Below are 18422 nucleotides of genomic sequence, written 5' to 3' on the forward strand. Positions count from 1 at the left end.
CTCATCCTCTGTCATCCCGTTCTCCTCCTGCCCCCAATCCCCAGCATCAGAGTCTTTTCCAATGAGTCAACTCTTCGCATGAGGTGGCCAAAGTACTGGAGCTTCAGCTTCAGCATCATTCCTTCCAAAGCACACCCAGGACTGATCTCCTTTAGAATGGACTGGTTGGATCTCCTTGCAATCCAAGGGACTCTTGAGAGTCTTCTCCAGCACCACAGTTCAAAAGCATCAATTCTTCAGTGCTCAGCTTTCTTCACAGTCCAATTTTCACATCCATATATGACCACTGGAAAACCATAGCCTTGACTAGACAGACCTTTGTTGGCAAAGTAATGTCTCTGCTTTTGAATATGCTATCTAGGTTGGTCATAACTTCCTTCCAAGGGGTAAGCGTCTTTTAGCTTCATGGCTGCAATCACCATTTGCAATGATTTTGGAGCCCCCCAAAATAAAGTCTAACACCGTTTCCACTATTTCCCCATCTATTTCCCATGAAGTGATGGGACAGAAACCATGATCTTAGTTTTCTGAATACTGAGCTTTAAGCCAACTTTTTCACTCTCCTCTTTCACTTTCATCAAGAGGCTTTTCAGTTCCTCTTCACTTTCTGCCATAAGGGTGGTGTCATCTGCATATCTGAGGTTATTGATATTTCTCTCAGCAATCTTGATTCCAGCCTGTGCTTCTTCCAGCCCAGCATTTCTCATGATGTACTCTGCATATAAGTTAAATAAGCAGGGTGACAATATACAGCCTTGACCTACTCCTTTTCCTATTTGTAACTAGTCTGTTTTTCTATGTCCAGTTCTAACTGTTGCTTCCTGACCTGCATATAGGTTTCTCAAGAGGCAGGTCAGGTGGTCTGGTATTCCCATCTCTTTCAGAATTTTCCAGTTTATTGTGATCCACACAGTCAAGGCTTTGGCCTAGTCAATAAAACAGAAATAGATGTTTTTCTGGAACTCTCTTGCTTTTTCCATGATCCAGAGGATGTTGGCAATATGATCTCTGGTTCCTCTGCCTCTTATAAAACCAGCTTGAACATCTGGAAGTTCACGGTTCACGAATTGCTGAATCCTGGCTTGGAGAATTTTGAGCATTACTTTACTAGCGTGTGAGATGAGTGCAACTGTGCAGTAGTTTGAGCATTCTTTGGAATGGCCTTTCTTTGGGATTGGAATGAAAACTGACCTTTTCCAGTCCTGTGGCCACTGCTGAGTTTTCCAAATTAGCTGGCATATTAAGTGCAGCACTTTCACAGCATCATCTTTCAGGATTTGAAATAGCTCAACTGGTATTCCATCACCTCCACTAGCTTTGTTTGTAGGATGCTTTCTAAGGCCCACTTGACTTCACATTCCAGGATGTCTGGCTCTAGATGAGTGATCACACCATCGTGATTATCTTGTTTGTGAAGATCTTTTTTGTACAGTTCTTCTGTGTATTTTTGCCACCTCTTCTTAATATATTCTGCTTCTGTTAGGTCCATACCATTTCTGTCCTTTATTGAGCCCATCTTTGCATGAAATGTTCCCTTGGTATCTCTAATTTTCTTGAAGAGATCTCTAGTCTTTCCCATTCTGTTGTTTTCCTCTATTTCTTTGCATTGATTGCTGAGGAAGGCTTTCTTATCTCTCCTTGCTATTCTTTGGAACTCTGCATTCAGATGCTTATGTCTTTCCTTTTCTCCTTTGCTTTTCACTTCTCTTCTTTTCACAGCTATTTGTAAGGCCTCCCCAGACAGCCATTTTGCTTTTTTACATTTCTTTTCCATGGGGATGATCTTGATCCCTATCTCCTGTACAATGTCATGAACCTCCATCCATAGTGCATCAGGCACTCTGTCTATCAGATCTAGTCCCTTAAATCTATTTCTCACTTCCACTATATATCATAAGGAATTTGATTTAGGTCATACCTGAATGGTCTAGTGGTTTTCCCTACTTTCTTCAATTTAAGTCTGACTTTGGCAATAAGGAATTCATGATCTGAGCCACAGTCAGCTCCTGGTCTTGGTTTTGCAAACTGTATAGAGCTTCTCCATCTTTGGCTGCAAAAAAATATAATCAATCTGATTTTGGTGTTGACCATCTGGTGATGTCCATGTGTAGAGTCTTCTCTTGCGTTTCTGGAAGAGGGTGTTTGCTATGACCAGTGCGTTCTCTTGGCAAAACTCTATTAGCCTTTGCCCTGCTTCATTCCGTATTCCAAGGCAAAATTTGCCTGTTACCCCGGGTGTTTCTTGACTTCCTACTTTTGCATTCCAGTCCTCTATAATGAAAAGGACATCTTTTTTGGGTGTTAGTTCTAAAAGGTCTTGGAGGTCTTCATAGAACCGTTCAGCTTCACCTTCTTCAGCGTTACTAGTTAGGGCATAGACTTGGATTACTGTGATATTGAATGGTTTGCCCTGGAAACAAACAGAGATCATTCTGTCGTTTTTGAGATCGCATCCAAGTATTGCACTTCGGACTCTTTTGTTGACCATGATGGCTATTCCATTTCTACTAAGGCATTCCTGCCCACAGTAGTAGATATAATGGTCATCTGAGTTAAATTCACCCATTCCAGTCCATTTTAGTTCGCTGATTCCAAGAATGTTGACGTTCACTCCTGCCATCTCGTTTGACTACTTCCAATTTGCCTTGATTCATGAATGTAACATTCCAGGTTCCTATGCAATATTGCTCTTTACAGCATCAGACCTTGCTTCTATCACCAGGTCAGGGGCAGCAGCCAGGAGGAGCTACCCCATACTAGAGGTCAAGGGTGGCGGCCGAGAGGAGCAACCCCATGTCCAAGGAGCAGTGGCTGCACAGGTGCAGGAGGGCTGAGAGGAGCTACTCCACGTTCAAGGTCAGGAGGGGCGGCTGTGAGGAGATACCCCTCGTCCAAGGTAAGAGAAACCCAAGTAAGATGGTAGGTGTTGCGAGAGGCATCAAATGGAGACACACAAACCATAATCACAGAAAACTAGTCAATCTAATCACACAGACCACAGCCTTGTCTAACTCAATGAAACTAAGCCATGTGGGGCCATCCAAGATGGGCGGGTCATGGTGGAGAGGTCTGACAGAATGTGATCCACTGAAGAAGGGAATGGCAAACCACTTCAGTATTCTTGCCTTGAGAACCCCATGAACAGTATGAAAAGGCAAAATGATAGGATACTGAAAGAGGAACTCTCCAGGTCGGTAGGTGCCCAATATGCTACTGGAGATCAGTGGAAAAATAACTCCAGAAAGAATGAAGGGATGGAGCGAAAGCAAAAACAATACCCAGTTGTGAAGCTAGAGTAGAGAGCAAGATAACTAAGACAGAAGGTAGAATGAGAGGAAAAATCGAGAAAGGAACTGGAGAAAGGTCTCCAGAATGCAAGATTAGATAGACATGCATAACAAGTGTGACCAGCTTCTACCCTCTGGTATCCATTTCTTTACTTCCCTCTTTCCCAGATGTACTTGGTCCCAAATAAAAGTGAAACACTGCACATCTGGAGAACACTAACAACCTGATTTAGTAAGTGCAAAGTAATAAGTTACATGGTTGGTCAGGTGTGTTACGTTTTTATTTTTTTGCTGCTATTTAGAAATAGATCACCATTTGTGAGCTGAAACTAAAAATCTGCATTGCCAAATCGGTTCTTCTTAGATGAACTCCTACTTGCTAGTAATTTCCCTCATCTACATTAGGCATCTAGAGAGGAATCTTTAGGAATACAATAATATGAAGTTATAATATAGGCTATGTTACTGAGCTTATTTATAATAGTCTAAGAAACTAAATAAACCTCAAATAGCAACTCTCGAAAGGGGATAATCCCTATTTCACCACCTTTGAAATCATCCTATATGGGGCACAGCAGATTATAGAGTTAAGATGTCAAAAATGCAGATTTAAGTCCTGGTTCTTCTGTTTTTTAATAGCTGTATGATCTTGGGGGAAGTATTTCATCTGTCTGTGCTTCAGTTTCCTTGTCTATACAATGAAAACTAGTACTTGGCTCAAAGAATTATTATTAAGATAAGCAATAATTGTAAAGCACTTAGAACAGTATCTTATAGTAAACACGACATGTGACTTCTTGCATTGACAGCTTTCCCTTTGACAAGAGATGTTTCAAAAATCAAAGTGCCAGAATGGGTATAAACAGAAAACCTAATGTCTTCTCACCTGAGAAAAGACAGATGTCTATTTTTGTATTAAAAATCTGTATTTTATTATTCACAGTGGTCAAACACTGGAAACAATCTCAAAATCCATCATCAAATGAATGCATAAAGTGTGGTACATCCATGTGATGGAACACTACTCAGCAATAAAAAAGGAACAGACTATTAATATACATGAAATGCTGGGCTGGAAGAAGCACAAGCTGGAATCAAGATTGCTGGGAGAAATATCAATAACCTCAGATATGCAAATGACACCACCTTTATGGCAGAAAGGGAAGAGGAACTGAAAAGCCTCTTGATGAAAGTGAAAGAAGAGAGTCAAAAAGTTGGCTTAAAGCTCAATATTCAGAAAACTAAGATCATGGCATCTGGTCCCATCACTTCATGGGAAATAGATGGGGAAACAGTGGAAACAGTGTCAGACTTTATTTTGGGGGGCTCCAAAGTCACTGCAGATGGTGATTGCAGCCATGAAATTAAAAGATGCTTACTCCTTGGAAGGAAAGTTATGACCAACCTAGATAGCATGTTGAAAAGCAGAGACATTACTTTGCCAACAAAGGTCTGTCTAGTCAAGGCTATGGTTTTTCCAGTGGTCATGTATGGATGTGAGAGTTGGACTATGAAGAAAGCTGAGTGCCGAAAAATTGATGCTTTTGAACTGTGGTGTTGGAGAAGACTCTTGAGAGTCCCTTGGACTGCAAGGAGATCCAACCAGTCCATTCTGAAGGAGATCAGCCCTGGGATTTCTTTGGAAGGAATGATGCTCAAGCTGAAACTCTAGTACTTTGGCCACCTCATGCGAAGAGTTGACTCACTGGAAAAGACTCTGATGCTGGGAGGGATTGGGGGCAGGAGGAGAAGGGGACAACAGAGGATGAGATGGCTGGATGGCATCACTGACTCAATGGACGTGAGTCTGAGTGAACTCTGGGAGTTGGTGATGAACAGGGAGGCCTGGCGTGCTGCGATTCATGGGGTCACAAAGAGTCACACACGACTGAGTGACTGAACTGAACTGAACTTAGAGGGAGCTCAGAGTAATCATGATGAGTGAAAGAAACTTAAAAAGAGAGTACTATATGGCCTTTTAAAAAAATACGACATTCAGGATTTTTTGCAAAAACAAACAAACTTTTTGGTCAACCCAATGTTGGGCAATGTTGCAAGTTTGCCAACGGAAAAGGCAAACTTACAATGACAAAGAACAGATGTTGTCTGGGGTCAGGCATGGGAGAAAGGGTCGAGTTAAAGGGGCATAAGGACACTTTAGAATGTGTCCTCTATTTTGATGGTGGATACATATACAATAATGTCTTTGCAATGATATACAATAATGTTATTTTACATATACAATAACATTATTGTATATCATTACCAACATTCACCAAACCAGACACTTCAAATGAGTAGTTTTTAAATATGTAGCTAATACTTCAATTGAAGAAAATTCTGCAACTACCATTGACACCAACATTTCCTAATCATGAAACCTGTTATTTACCTATGAGCTATTATTTTGGGAATATATTAAGTTTGGGATACTAGCAGAATACACAGAAGAAACCAAGCAGGCCATTACAATGTGACACTAGATTTAAGGATTTAAATTGTAGAGTGAGAAATCATCTCTGTCCTTCTTTCATTTCTTTTCTCCTTCTTTCATTTTTTGTCCTTTCTTTCCTTCCTTTATTACTCAAACGTATGTTGAGCACTTTCCTTCTGCAGCCAATAGCCTAGGTACTTAAAAATTATTCTGAAAGAAAATCAGATATAAAGGCTTTACTACAGAAAGGGGCAAAGAGCAGAACCTTGGTTAATACGTTAAGGATTGGGAGGAGGGAAAGTGAAATCATTGGAGAGAAAATAAATGGCAAGAGAAGTTGGAAGGGAAGGCAGAAAAGCACACAGGTTCTGAAATAAAGTTTTCTGAATGCCAGTTTCCAAATCTGAAAGCTCATAAAGAAAGAAAGGAGGAAAAGGAGACCAATCTCCATGGCAGAGCATAAGATGCAAATATTTGGAAAATAGTATAATCTTAGCAATAGAAGGGTCTGGAGGAATCACCTAGTCCAATTCTCTCATTTTACAGGAATTCAAATACAATCTCTCAATCTCTCATGTGGGTTGTATTAATAGGCATGCAAAAGGTACACAGTCCAGATATGGAATGTTTGTCCAGGGAACTATTACAAAGTGTTCCTACTAGGTGGGATTTGGCTGCTTTTTATCATTAAATGATAAGCATGCCCATTTTACTGAAAATAGTGATTACATGGAAACTTTCTACCTGGTGATTTAAAGGAATTCAATTTAAATTAAATCTCTTTTACAGGAGCCAACAGACTCTGGAAAGAAATCCATCTGAAAGGGGATTCTCCCCATATTCTAAACTTCCCAGGGAGGCAGGAAAGGGGTAGTTTCTTTATATAAGGCCCCCAAATGACAACCTCCTACCTTTCCTGAATTTTGACCTGGAGTCTATTCTGAAGTCAGTTTCAATAGCAAACTTCCCAGCACCAACATTTTCTCACACAGCACACCTTCATGAGCTCTAGCTTTCTAAGTTTCTGCCCAAAGATGACAAAAATTCCCTTTCATCATTAGGGTTTCCTGAACAACCTCTGAACAAAGAGTGGGCACAGGTGTTTTCTTGGGAACCAGCAGCTAAAATTATACTTCATTCTGCTTCTAAGCTGCCTACAAACTTCTCGACCACCTTCCAGCATAGCTGGGGCTTCTATGCACTCTATTACTACACTGGCATGTACTGAGCACACTGTTCTCAGAAGAAGAAAGAAAAAAGACAGGTAAGCTTAAGCCCATGAAGACCTCAAAATCAAGACATAGGCAATTTGTTTAAGGTTTATAGGGGGTATGTGAAAACAGACAGATCACATTAGAGAAATGTAAGCCATCTTCCTGAAGCACTGGGATTAGATTTACAAACCACCAGTCCAGCTTTTAAGCACTGACCTCCCTCTGATTTGGCAAGAAAAGGACTCAAAAATAAATGTATCCACCGCCCCCTCTACACATATTCCAGCCCAAGTCTGGCAACCACTGCCAGACTCTGATGACTTACCACATTTAGGAGAATGCTAAAACAATACTAGGATTTTTAATAACTTTCTGTGTAGAGACCTATCTGGGTGCAATATGCTATAGCCTGCCTTAGCTACCCAATTCCAGACCATGCTCTGTCTATATCTCCAACATGCACCATCTCCTGATTCAAATTTAGTTTTTGTTTCTTTCCCAACGGATGATTACAAACAGCAGCAAGACAGACAAACTGGGTAAGAGCACAGTGTCCCCCAAAGACCAATAATAAATGTTTATAACGAGAAGAGGGGAAACACATAAAAGGCAAAATGAAAAAGTCTCCTGCCATTTTCTCTGCTTTACCAAATGGAATGTGACTGCTTACATGCAATGAACTCAGGGACACTGAGAATGCGGGCTTCAAATAGACCTTCTCAAAGGGCACAGACAGATTCGGGTTCAGTACAACCTTCGGCATACCTTGGAGGAGCCAGAGCTATCAAATGGCAGTAGCCACTCCTGAGTGACATTTAGTTTTGGAGTGGCATTTCTCTGGAGAAGCTTTCATTCCAGTCCTGGGGCTAAACAAAGAAACCTACACACGTGGCTCAAAAAACCTGAGGCCCTGGGGAAAGAGATGTACACAATTTGATCTGGTCTGCAATTGTTTGGGCTCCTGAGGAAAGCTGAACTATGAGTCTAGAAAGTTCATCAGTAACTTGAATTTTCAAATCCTGTACCCTCAGCCCCTACAGTCATTCAGTCTCTGCATGTGCTGTGCAGTGCTAGTTGCCCAGTCGTGTCTGACTCTTTGTGACCACATGAACTGTAGCCCACCAGACTCCTTTGTCCATGGGGATTCTCCAGGCAAGAATACTGGAGTGAGTTGCCATGCCCTCCTCCAGGGGATCTTCCCAACCCAGGGATCGAACCCAGGTCTCCAGCATTGCAGGTGGATTCTTTACCACCTGAGCCACCAGGGAAGCCCCAGAATACTGGAGTGGGTAGTCCATCCCTTCTCCAGGGGATCTTCCCAACCCAGGAATCAAACCAGGGTCTCCTGCATTGCAGGGGGATTCTTTACCAGCTGAGCTACTAGGGAAGGTCCAGTCTCTGCATAACCAGATTAAAAAAAAAAACTGAAAACCACACACTTAAGCAGAAACTGAGAAAAAAGAAACACAACATGACGGGGGGTGGGGGGACCCTGGAAAAACTATCATTCAGTCACTTTTCTGTTCTCCCCACCACCCCTGCCCTTCATGTCGAGATTTTACCAGCCAACTACTTACCTCTGAGCAGCTACAGTCGCTGCAGCATCCAGAGCAAAATGTCTCATCACATTCTCTTCCAAGTACTTCTGCTCCCACTTAGTCATGTCAGCTTCCAGGGCCAGGATCCTCTCTTCCTTCTCACGAAGGATTTCCATCAGTGCAGCGGCATTGTATTCTGAAACATTGGTCGGCTGAGAGTTGCCCTGGCGCTGTTGGGGGAGATGCCGAGACCTCTGAAATTAGTGTGTTAGGACCATGGTGGGCCAAATCCCATTTGAAGAGTCCTTATTTTTGCACAGAACTACTGCCCAAGCCACTGCAGTTTGGACTCCAATTCAGAAGCTAGGGAAATTCCTAGGACTTTCTACCTTAGGCTTGAGTATGTGACTCTGGACCACAAAAGGAGCCTGCCATATCAAATTATAATGCTGCTCAGAAAGTGGATCATAGAAACAGAAATTTAAAATCTGGGATTTCATCTCTACCTTTTCCCTAAATTTGTGTGATCTTAAGTGAATCATGCCACCTTTCCTGGATCTTTATTTTCTCTCATCTGAAATTGAGGAGTTGGGGGGACTTCTCTGCCAGTCCAGTGATTAAGACTCCACACTTTCCACTACAGGAGGTATGGGTTCAACCCCTGGTCAGGGAACTAAGTTCTAAGATGCCAACCATGGGGCCAAAAAAAAAAGTGAGATGTATGACTAAATGACTTGGAAAGAACATTGGGAAAAAAAAAAAAAAAAGAAAGACCATTGGAAAGACCATTTCCAATCCTAAAATATCCCAAAGTCTGTTTGCATAGCATCTTTACCTCTTATAAAGCATTAAGGACTGTGTTGCACTAGGAAGCTAAGGAAGCCGACTATGTCTTTACAATTGAGAGCCGCTGTGGAGTAAGACCAGGTGGGACAAAATTGTATTTTTGTTTCTCATGTCAGACACTATCTGACAAATGGACGATCAGGAGCCATCTCACTTTCTGGAAACTGTCCATACCTGCTGGATTCGGAGGGATTCCAGTTCTCTTTCCAGTCGTGTCCGTAGACGGTGCTCCAGCTGCTCTCGCTTTTCACATGCAGCCTGGAGCTGTACAAGAGCCTGCTGCATCTTTTCCACCTTATCTACATACACTTGCTTCTTCTTTAGCTGAAAATCCAGGTTGGGAGAATTGCAAGATGGAAGGAAAGAAAACAACAGGGTCAGTTATACAGAGCTCCCCAAATCCAGCCCTGTGTTTACATCTCTTCCTGTCCAGCTCCAGGAAAGAATGAATAGCAAGAAGATCCTTCATGAGTAGCAGGCTGCCTTGTGTTGACTATACATAGAATGTCTCAGCAGATAGGAATTAGGAGCTCCTTTTTCATCTCTCCCTCTATCTATGTTTCCCCCAAATCTATTTCTATCAAGAGAGTCTTTGCTAGCAAGCTCCTAAGATTCCCATCTATAGATGTCCTCACCTCTTCCCTTCTTTAAACTGTAATATTCTGGGGGAGGAATATCTTACTTTGGTCCTTACATTGGGCGGAATGCTAAAGAATGAAAGGGCGCTCCCCAGGGAGAAGTGTTTAATTTGGAATGGAAAGGAAGCCCCTTTATATAGCAGTCTCCCTTTTAAGTGAGACAAAAAGGGTGGTCAACAAGGAGGCCAGAATTGTCTTTCTGAACTCTACAGTCCTAGTAATTACTCAGTGTCATCACTACTGTACTCCTGGAACATTTCTACCCCTCAAAAGTGAAGGTGCCATGCAATGGTTCAAAAGTCTTTAGTCTCTTCATTGACCAGCACTGTCCCACCAGTTCTATATTACAAGAACACAGGTCATTTGCGATTTCTGCCTTACTCATGAGCCTGAGCTGATAACATTGGACTGTAATCTCTTAACTTTCACTCTTGCAAAGAGAAAGAATTATATGTGCAAGTCTATGAACCATAACGAACAACAAAAGCTGAAGCAGGCTGGGACTAAGAGTTTGAGTTCTTTGTACCCTTGTAACTTCCAAGGCAAATTCTATCATGGCAAAACCCTGATTCCATTGGAAGGAAGGAATGAAGAGAATTCCAGAGCTTTTAAAAGAAGGCATATAGACCCTGGGGGCTCAGTGGTAAAGAATCTGCCTGCCAATGCAGGAGATGCGGGTTTGATCCCTGGGTCAGGGAGATCCCCTGGAGAAGGGAATGGCTACCTACTCCAGTATTCTTGCCTGGGAAATCCCATGCACAGGGGAGCCTGGTGGGCTACAGTCCATAGGGCTGCAGAAGAGTGAGACACAACTTAGTGACCACACTACCAACAACAACATATAGACTCTCAACATCTAAGAAGATAGGGCAAAGTACAACCTTCCCAAATTGTTAGGAATGAGCAGATGATGCTCCTTAATACTTAAAACGCTTGTGGGAGTGCCTCTTTTGCTAATAAAATCAACTCATGGACTCTTTCTATAGTAGAAATTCTTCCCAGCTGGTCACATCTGTTATTGTTATTTTCCTGAAATCTCACTACAAAGATTTAAATGTAAAGATATTATTGATAACATGGTCCAAAGGAAATTCAAGAATTCAGCTCAACTCTAACTTTCCAACAAATTCCCAAGCCCTTGAGATACCTAGATAGACAGTTGCAATGTAAGAGGTCACCCACTTTACCAGCATTGCCCCCATCCATTTAGCTGGAGCCAAGCCAGCAGAACCAACCTGACTCCCTCATTGCAGAAACCAGGAAACAGATTCAAGGCAATGTGTCCAAATCACTGCTCTCTAGAATGTCCAGTTAGACAATGATGATACATGCCAATTGGGAACCTCTCCTTGTCTTTTACCCGCTCTCTCTCCAAATTAGAATCGCTGAACTTTCTCTAGGTAGAAGAAAACTTCTATTTTCCTACCAGACTTGTGTTATGCTTTGCCTAGGTGACTGGGAAAACCTAAAAAATTTGCACTACATGTCTTGACATTTCCTTTCATTCCAAGGCCTAGTTCAATCTAGCCTTGTAAACCAGTTGAGGCAAGTTTTAAGTCTAAATGCTTTTATCCATTAGACCTTCGCCTAGAAAATAAAAGAAACAAAAATTGCCATTCTCTTTTTCTTAATAAGCTTAAACCTTTCTTTTCTGGGATATGTGACTATTTGTAATAACATAGACTAGGGCAATCAAGACCTTTAAGCCATGGATCCCCCTGCCTTCTTATTTGCTAAGCTTTGAATAATTGGACAGCAGAAAATATCCTCTATCCTTTACCTTTTGGGTTCCATAGTCCTGATGAGCTATTTAAAGCTGAATGCATTTATTTGTGAATCACTCTGAAAACCCTAGGGGAGCCATGCAATGTTAATGTAGAGAATGTTAACTATAATTACTGAGGCTTACACCAGTTATACTTAAAGGCAATTAAAATTAGATAGCATGCAGTTCTTGCCTTGATGGTAAAAGTACTGCAATGTAAGCTTAGAGAACTGAAAAATAAGCAGTCCAGGGCTAGGTGTCTTTCTCCATGCCCTGTCTTTCTTCAGAAAGGTACCCTCAATGTCTTAGCTAAGGAATCCCCAGCAGTAGAAGTCACTGAGCCAACCATCTGAAAGGGAAAAGCAATAAAGGCCTAGAGTTTTCTGAGTTGGCTGAAGACAGTTACACAAGTCAGACAACTTCCACAAGCAGGCTAAGAAAAATCCCATTATGCTTCGCCACTGGGATGGTTTTCCATAGGTACCAGGACCTCTGTTGTTGGCAAAACTCTTCTACTTTCTTTAAAGAAGAAACAATGCAGCTCAAACATAAACACCAAGAAAGTGAAAGTGTTAGTTGCTCAGTTGTGTCCAACTCTTTGCAACGCTATGGACTATAGCCCATCAGGCTCCTCTGTCCATAGACTTCTCCAGGCAAGAATACTGGAGTGGGTTGCCATTCCCTTCTCCAGAGGATCTTCCTGACCTGGGGATTGAACCCATGTCTCCCACACTTCAGGCAGATTCTTTACCATCTGAGCCATCAGGGAAGCCCTATAAACACCAAGATCACCTAGTAAATCCTTAATCCCTAAATAATTTAGGATACAAAAAGACAACTGTTACACACTACCAGTGGATACTACAAGTGCTAAGACCCTATAAAGATGCACTCAATGAAGTCAGCAATCTTCAAGGTTACATATTCTATGTTTTCTAGGTCTCATCTATACACAGAAAATAACACATGTCTATTAGGCTTATTAACTCCTCTATTATCCTAGACTTTATATGCTTCATTTTTGCCTTCATCATGGTAAACCCCTTTTATTTTCTGCCTCTCTTCTGTAAACCTATCTCATATGCTAAGCTCCTCAAATGTTAGCTCGGTAATTAGGACATCCTGAGTCCCCAACTTTACGTTTCAATGCCATCAGAAATGTCAGTGGTTCCTTCCAGGCAAAGAGAGAGGCCATAGAGGAAAGTGGTTAAGGTCATGGGCTCTGGCCTCAGGCTACCCAAGTCCAAATCTTGGCTCTCCCACTTACTAATTGTATGAAACCTGAAGAAAGCTACTTAATGCCCCTGAACTTCCATTTACTCATTCATCAGTAGCATAGAGATGATGATAATTTGATATACCTCTAGAAGGAACCAATGAGATAAAAATGAAGTGCTTAGTAGAGTGTCTGGTACAAAAAGTACTCAGAGTTGTTTTTCTGTTTTAAAGAAAAAGTTAATGCCAAGTCGCACATGTTCTAGTCCTTTCAACTTGGAACATTCACTCCAGATAGCCTTGACATGGTTCTCATTATCTCAATAAGTCTAATTATCACATCAATTAAGGCATTAAAAACATAGCCATTTTGCCCCAGGAAGGCATATAACAAGGAGGCCTCAAACCCCTTGTGCAACAGAGCTTCATGTATCTTTAGAGGGCAAGGCCTTTCATTGGAGATACAATTAGAAGCTGTAAGGACACCATATTCTCTCAAAATGATACAATTTGGAGGGCACTTCTGCTTTATGAGAAATATTTTTGTTGTTGCTTAGTCGCTAAGTCATGTCTGACTCTTTGTGACTCTATGGACTATAGCCCACCAGGCTCCTCTGTCCGTGGGATTCTCCAGACAAGAATGCTGGAGTGGGTTGCCATTTCCTTCTCCAGGGGATCTTCCCGACCCAGGGATTGAACCTGAGTTTCCTGCATTGGCAGGTGGATTCTTTAACACTGTGCCACCAGGGAAGTCTGAGAAATACTTTACCTATAGTCAAAGGTACTGTTTAAATAAAGGCACTTAGGCAGATGTCATTCCCTGCCCCACCGCACACCTTTGTACACACACATCAGAAATTTCCATTTGACAGTAAATTGAAAGATAAAGGAGCAAGGTGGCAATCAGGAGACTTGGGTTCTAGTCTCACCTTCACTCTTAATGGTAATTTCCTTCTCTGTTCTCCCATTTGTAAAAAATGAAAGAGGTGTTCAGTTCAGTTCAGTTCAATCACTCAGTCGTATCCGACTCTTTGCGACCCCATGAACTGCAGCACACCAGGCCTCCCTGTCCATCACCAACTCCCGGAGTCTACCCAAACCCACGTCCATTGAGTCGGTGTTGCCATCCAACCATCTCATCCTCTGTTGTCCCCTTTTGCTCCCACCTTCAATCTTTCCCAGCATCAGGGTCTTTTCCAATGAGTCAGCTCTTCGCATCAGGTGGCCAAAGTATTGGAGTTTCAGCTTCAGCATCAGTCCTTCCAGTAAACACCCAGGACTGGTCTCCTTTAGGATGGACTGGTTGGATCTCCTTGCAGTCCAAGGGACTCTCAAGAGTCTTCTCCAACACCACAGTTCAAAAGCATCAATTCTTTGGTGCTCTGCTTTCTTTATAGTCCAACTCTCACATCCATACATGACCACTGGAAAAACCATAGCCTTGACTAGACGGACTTTTGTTGGCAAAGTAATGTCTCTGCTTTTTAATATGCTGACTAGCTTGGTCATAACTTTCCTTCCAAGGAGTATGTGTCTTTTCATTTCATGGCTGCAGTCATCATCTGCAGTGATTTTGGAGCCCCACCCCCCCACAAAAAAGTCAGCCACTGTTTCCACTGTTTCCCCATCTTCATTTCCCATGAAGTGATGGGACCTGATGCCATGATCTTAGTTTTCTGAATGTTGAGCTTTAAGCCAACTTTTTCACTCTCTTCTTTCACTTTCATCAACAGGCTCTTTAGTTCTTCTTCACTTTCTGCCATAAGGGTGGTGTCATCTGTATACCTGAGGTTATTGATATTTCTACAGAGGTTTTGGGAGCCAGCAAACCAAAATGGTCAGCAGTAGGCCAAATTCAGACATGCTCACTCATTTACATATTGGCTAGGGCTGTCTTCCTGCTGTAATGGCACAGTTGAGCAGCTGCAGTTGCAAAAGAAACTATATGGTCCACAAAACTGAAAACATGTACTCTCTGGTCCTTTACAGATAAGGTGCCTGCCCCCAGAGTGATTTTCAAACTGTTCCAGAGTCCTAGCATTCTAAAGAGTGCTTCAGAAGCCAACTGCAATTGGTGAGTTGTAGCAAGTGGCTCCTCTTTTATTTATTTTTGGCTGTGCTGGGTCTTCCCTTTCTTTCCCTAATCCTATGATCTCCTCTTGTGGTTCCTTAAATCATTCTTACTTTCTGCCTTGATCTTTTAGACTCACCTTCTCTTCCAATTTGTCACCTCCTGCTGTACCTCAATGGTCCAATCTATGGTAGTTTACTCTTTTACCTCTATACTAATGATTCTTAACTGGGGGTGATTTTGTCCCCAGGGAACATTAAGTGTGGAGACATTTTTGATTGTTAGATCTGGAGGTAGGTTGCTATTGGCAACTTGTTAGTGGAATCCAGGGATACTGCTCAACACCCCACAGTGCACAGGACAGCCTCCCCCATCACAATCACCAAAAAATGATCTGGCCCCAAATATCAATAATGCTGAAGTTGAGAAACCTTGCTCTCCACTTCAGCACTACTGGAGATTTCCTTCATATCTCTCTTAGGTTCTAATTATAGTTCATTTTTCACTATACTGCTGGTGACCAGTTAATATTAAATAACTGTCAAATACAGGAACAAAAACGAGCATAGCATAGCTTAGCTATAATGCTAAGATATAAAAACAATAAACACATTCATAAATGTATTTGCTTTGCTTGGAAAGTCAAGATAAGGGCTTCAAATCATTTCTATTAAGAGTTAAGTTTTTAGAGGGGAATCATAAAATTGGGGGAAAGAATTGCAGGAAGGCAACCTATTGAAGAATAGGGCAAATACTCTTGAGCTCAATCATGTTTTTTCATCGCACTTCTACAATAATTTGAACCCATTCCCAAGTATTTGGCAGATCTGTTAACCTCCTTCTGACTCAGGAAAATCTGATCCCTGCAAATGAATACCATGTGATGGCATCTCTTCCCTCCTTCCAACAACTGCAGATGTCTTTCAAATTTATTTTTTCAAGGATGGCTAATTACAAAATTACATCTAGGGCCCTGAAAGCTACCCATTTGTCTCAGTCATTTGTAAGAAAGTGATTTCATCATCAACCTTCTCCATTTATTCACTGGTAGACAAGGCATAATATGGGATATTTTGGAGTTAAGAGATCTGAGTTTTCTTCTAGATGTATTGTATTACCAACTATATAATCTGTCTGTACTTTAATTTCCTAATCTATTGAAACTTTCAAGGTTCACAGTGGGGATATATTAAGTATTTGGAAATACTTTCAAAAGGTTAAAAAAATACATGGGGGTGGGGGTGAACAGGCAGAACACAGGATTTTTAGGGCAGTGAAAATATTATATATGATACCATAATGATGGATATGTGTAATTACGTATGTTTACCAAACCCACAGAATATACACTACCAAGCGTGAACCCTATTGTAAACTATGGACTTTGGGTGATTATGATGTGTCAATGTAGGTTCATCAGTTGTGACAAATGTACCACTCTGGTGGGGAATGTTGATAATGAGGTGGGGGGGGGGCGGTGCGGGCTGTGCATGTATGTGACCAGTGAGTATATGATGAAATCTCTGTACCTGTCCTTCAATTTTGCTGTGAACATAAAACTGCCCTAAAAAAAGTAAAGTCTTAATAAACAATAAAAAATATATAATATGGATAAGTAGAGGGAGTGGACTATTATGAGCTAGATGAACACCAACATATACACACACCCAATGGCTAAAGAACATTCAGACTAATACGGCACTAAGTCCGATGTCACAGAGGTCATCCTTCATTATGTCTTGATTTTCATCTTCCCTTCTATCTCCCAGAACTCTGAACACTCACAGTCACCACAAATGTCACAACTGAAATGTACTTTCTTTGTTCCTCTCCTTCATACAACTAAGTTATATGTTGCATGTTGCTCCATGAGCCTCCAGTGATTTCCATTTGATCTGATTTAGTCTCACCCAGGAGCACATAGCTCCAAGTAAGAGTTCCCTCTGAAGCAATTTGGTAACATTACCCTGGTATTAGCAAGTTGCCTGTGTCCACTGCCAAGAAGCTGTGGTCCACTGGTAGATATTAAAAGAACTGCGGAGTAAAAAATAAAACCACGTCTAGAAACTTGCTACCAAGGGAATGGAGTTCATTCTGTTAAGCAGACTAAAGAAAAATACACAAGGCTTTTAGTTTGGGGATTTCAAATGCCAAAATCAGGAGAAAAACAGAATATCAAACTCTGAGAAGTAACTTTACCTATGTTGGGAGCAGGGACATAATTACTCATACTGAGTGGAGCTATACCTACTTTAAAGAAAACATGTTGCCCGTAAATATGGAAAAAAGTCCTCTTTAAATGAAACACCCTTCAAATGAGTCAACAATTCATCAGCAGAGCACTCAAGAAGATTTCTTGCTATATACATATTTTATCTGAATTCCTATCTCTACTCTCAATGCACACATAAATCGTACCCTCAGATTTATAATCCATTATAACCACTGTATGAATTTTACCTATCACAGCAAAATCCTATTGTTTGAGGATTATTCTGGATGAGACATATAAATGTCTATCCCTAGGACATCTTCCTCTAATATTTGGCAAGGAGGAGACAATGATGCCCTGTGGATATGTGTGATAGCGAAAATTATGTCTCTCTAAAGTCAAAGACAAGTCAAATAAGTGGCAGGGGATCGAGAAATGAGAAAATATGAGCCATGAAGAATGGTGGTGGAAATGAAATGAAACAATATGGATTTAGTTTTGGAGAACTGAGAGGAGTGGCAAAAGGACTCTGGAAAATGCACCACCGCTAAGGGTTTTCACTGCAGTGTCTAAATATCTGTACCAGACACTGCAGCTGAGAAAAGGTTAACACTTGGGCCCTTTTTGCCTCTGAATCTCTGTGGCTGTCAATCTAGCCTAAAGCCAAAGAACAAGGCTCACTGGCTCTTTCTGCCAGCCCTCCCACATTCCACTCTATCCCTTCCTGTGCATTCTGCTCAGTAAGCAGCCCACCCGCAGCATCTTCCCTCTTTGATCTTGCCAGGGCCTTTTTCCCACTATCCCTGAAACAATTACCCAAGCAGTAGCTCCGCTCTGGATCATCATAAGACAGCAGCCGGCTAGAAGCCTGGGCTGCCTTGAGACTTGTGAGTGGATATGCCAAGCATCTGTCGAAACTCTCCAGTGAGGTCAAATTAGTGGTGGGCAGAGGGAAGTCTCTTTGAATGTGAGAATACCATGGTTGCTGTAGGACACAGAGTTCTTTTGACTTGGAGCTTAATGAGGCTCCACTTCAATAGGACCTATGTGTCCTGAAAGATAAGGGCAGGGATGGAAAGACCCCATTTACCTCAGCCAGCTGTATGCTGCGTAAGCAAGCAGGATTATAGTCAATCACCAAAAAACAGGTCTGCTCTTTAGAATGATATTCCCTTCCTAGCAAGATACCATATCCCTCGATG

At 41.7% G+C, this 18422-nt stretch overlaps 1 protein-coding gene across 1 annotated transcript in view; it reads right to left on the reverse strand.

Annotated features, from left to right (window-relative positions):
- The window catches only part of AMOT (angiomotin), a 64379-nt gene that overhangs the window by 8697 nt on the left and 37260 nt on the right, over window positions 1–18422 (reverse strand). The window contains exons 9-10 of the mRNA XM_052662801.1: window positions 9494–9643; window positions 8513–8703 (exon numbers count right to left, since the gene is read on the reverse strand). Coding sequence (XP_052518761.1) covers window positions 8513–8703; window positions 9494–9643 — 341 coding nt within the window. The remainder of the gene's footprint in view (window positions 1–8512; window positions 8704–9493; window positions 9644–18422) is intronic.

The sequence above is a fragment of the Budorcas taxicolor genome, chromosome X (genome assembly GCF_023091745.1).
Source record: "Budorcas taxicolor isolate Tak-1 chromosome X, Takin1.1, whole genome shotgun sequence".
NCBI lineage: Eukaryota > Metazoa > Chordata > Mammalia > Artiodactyla > Bovidae > Budorcas > Budorcas taxicolor.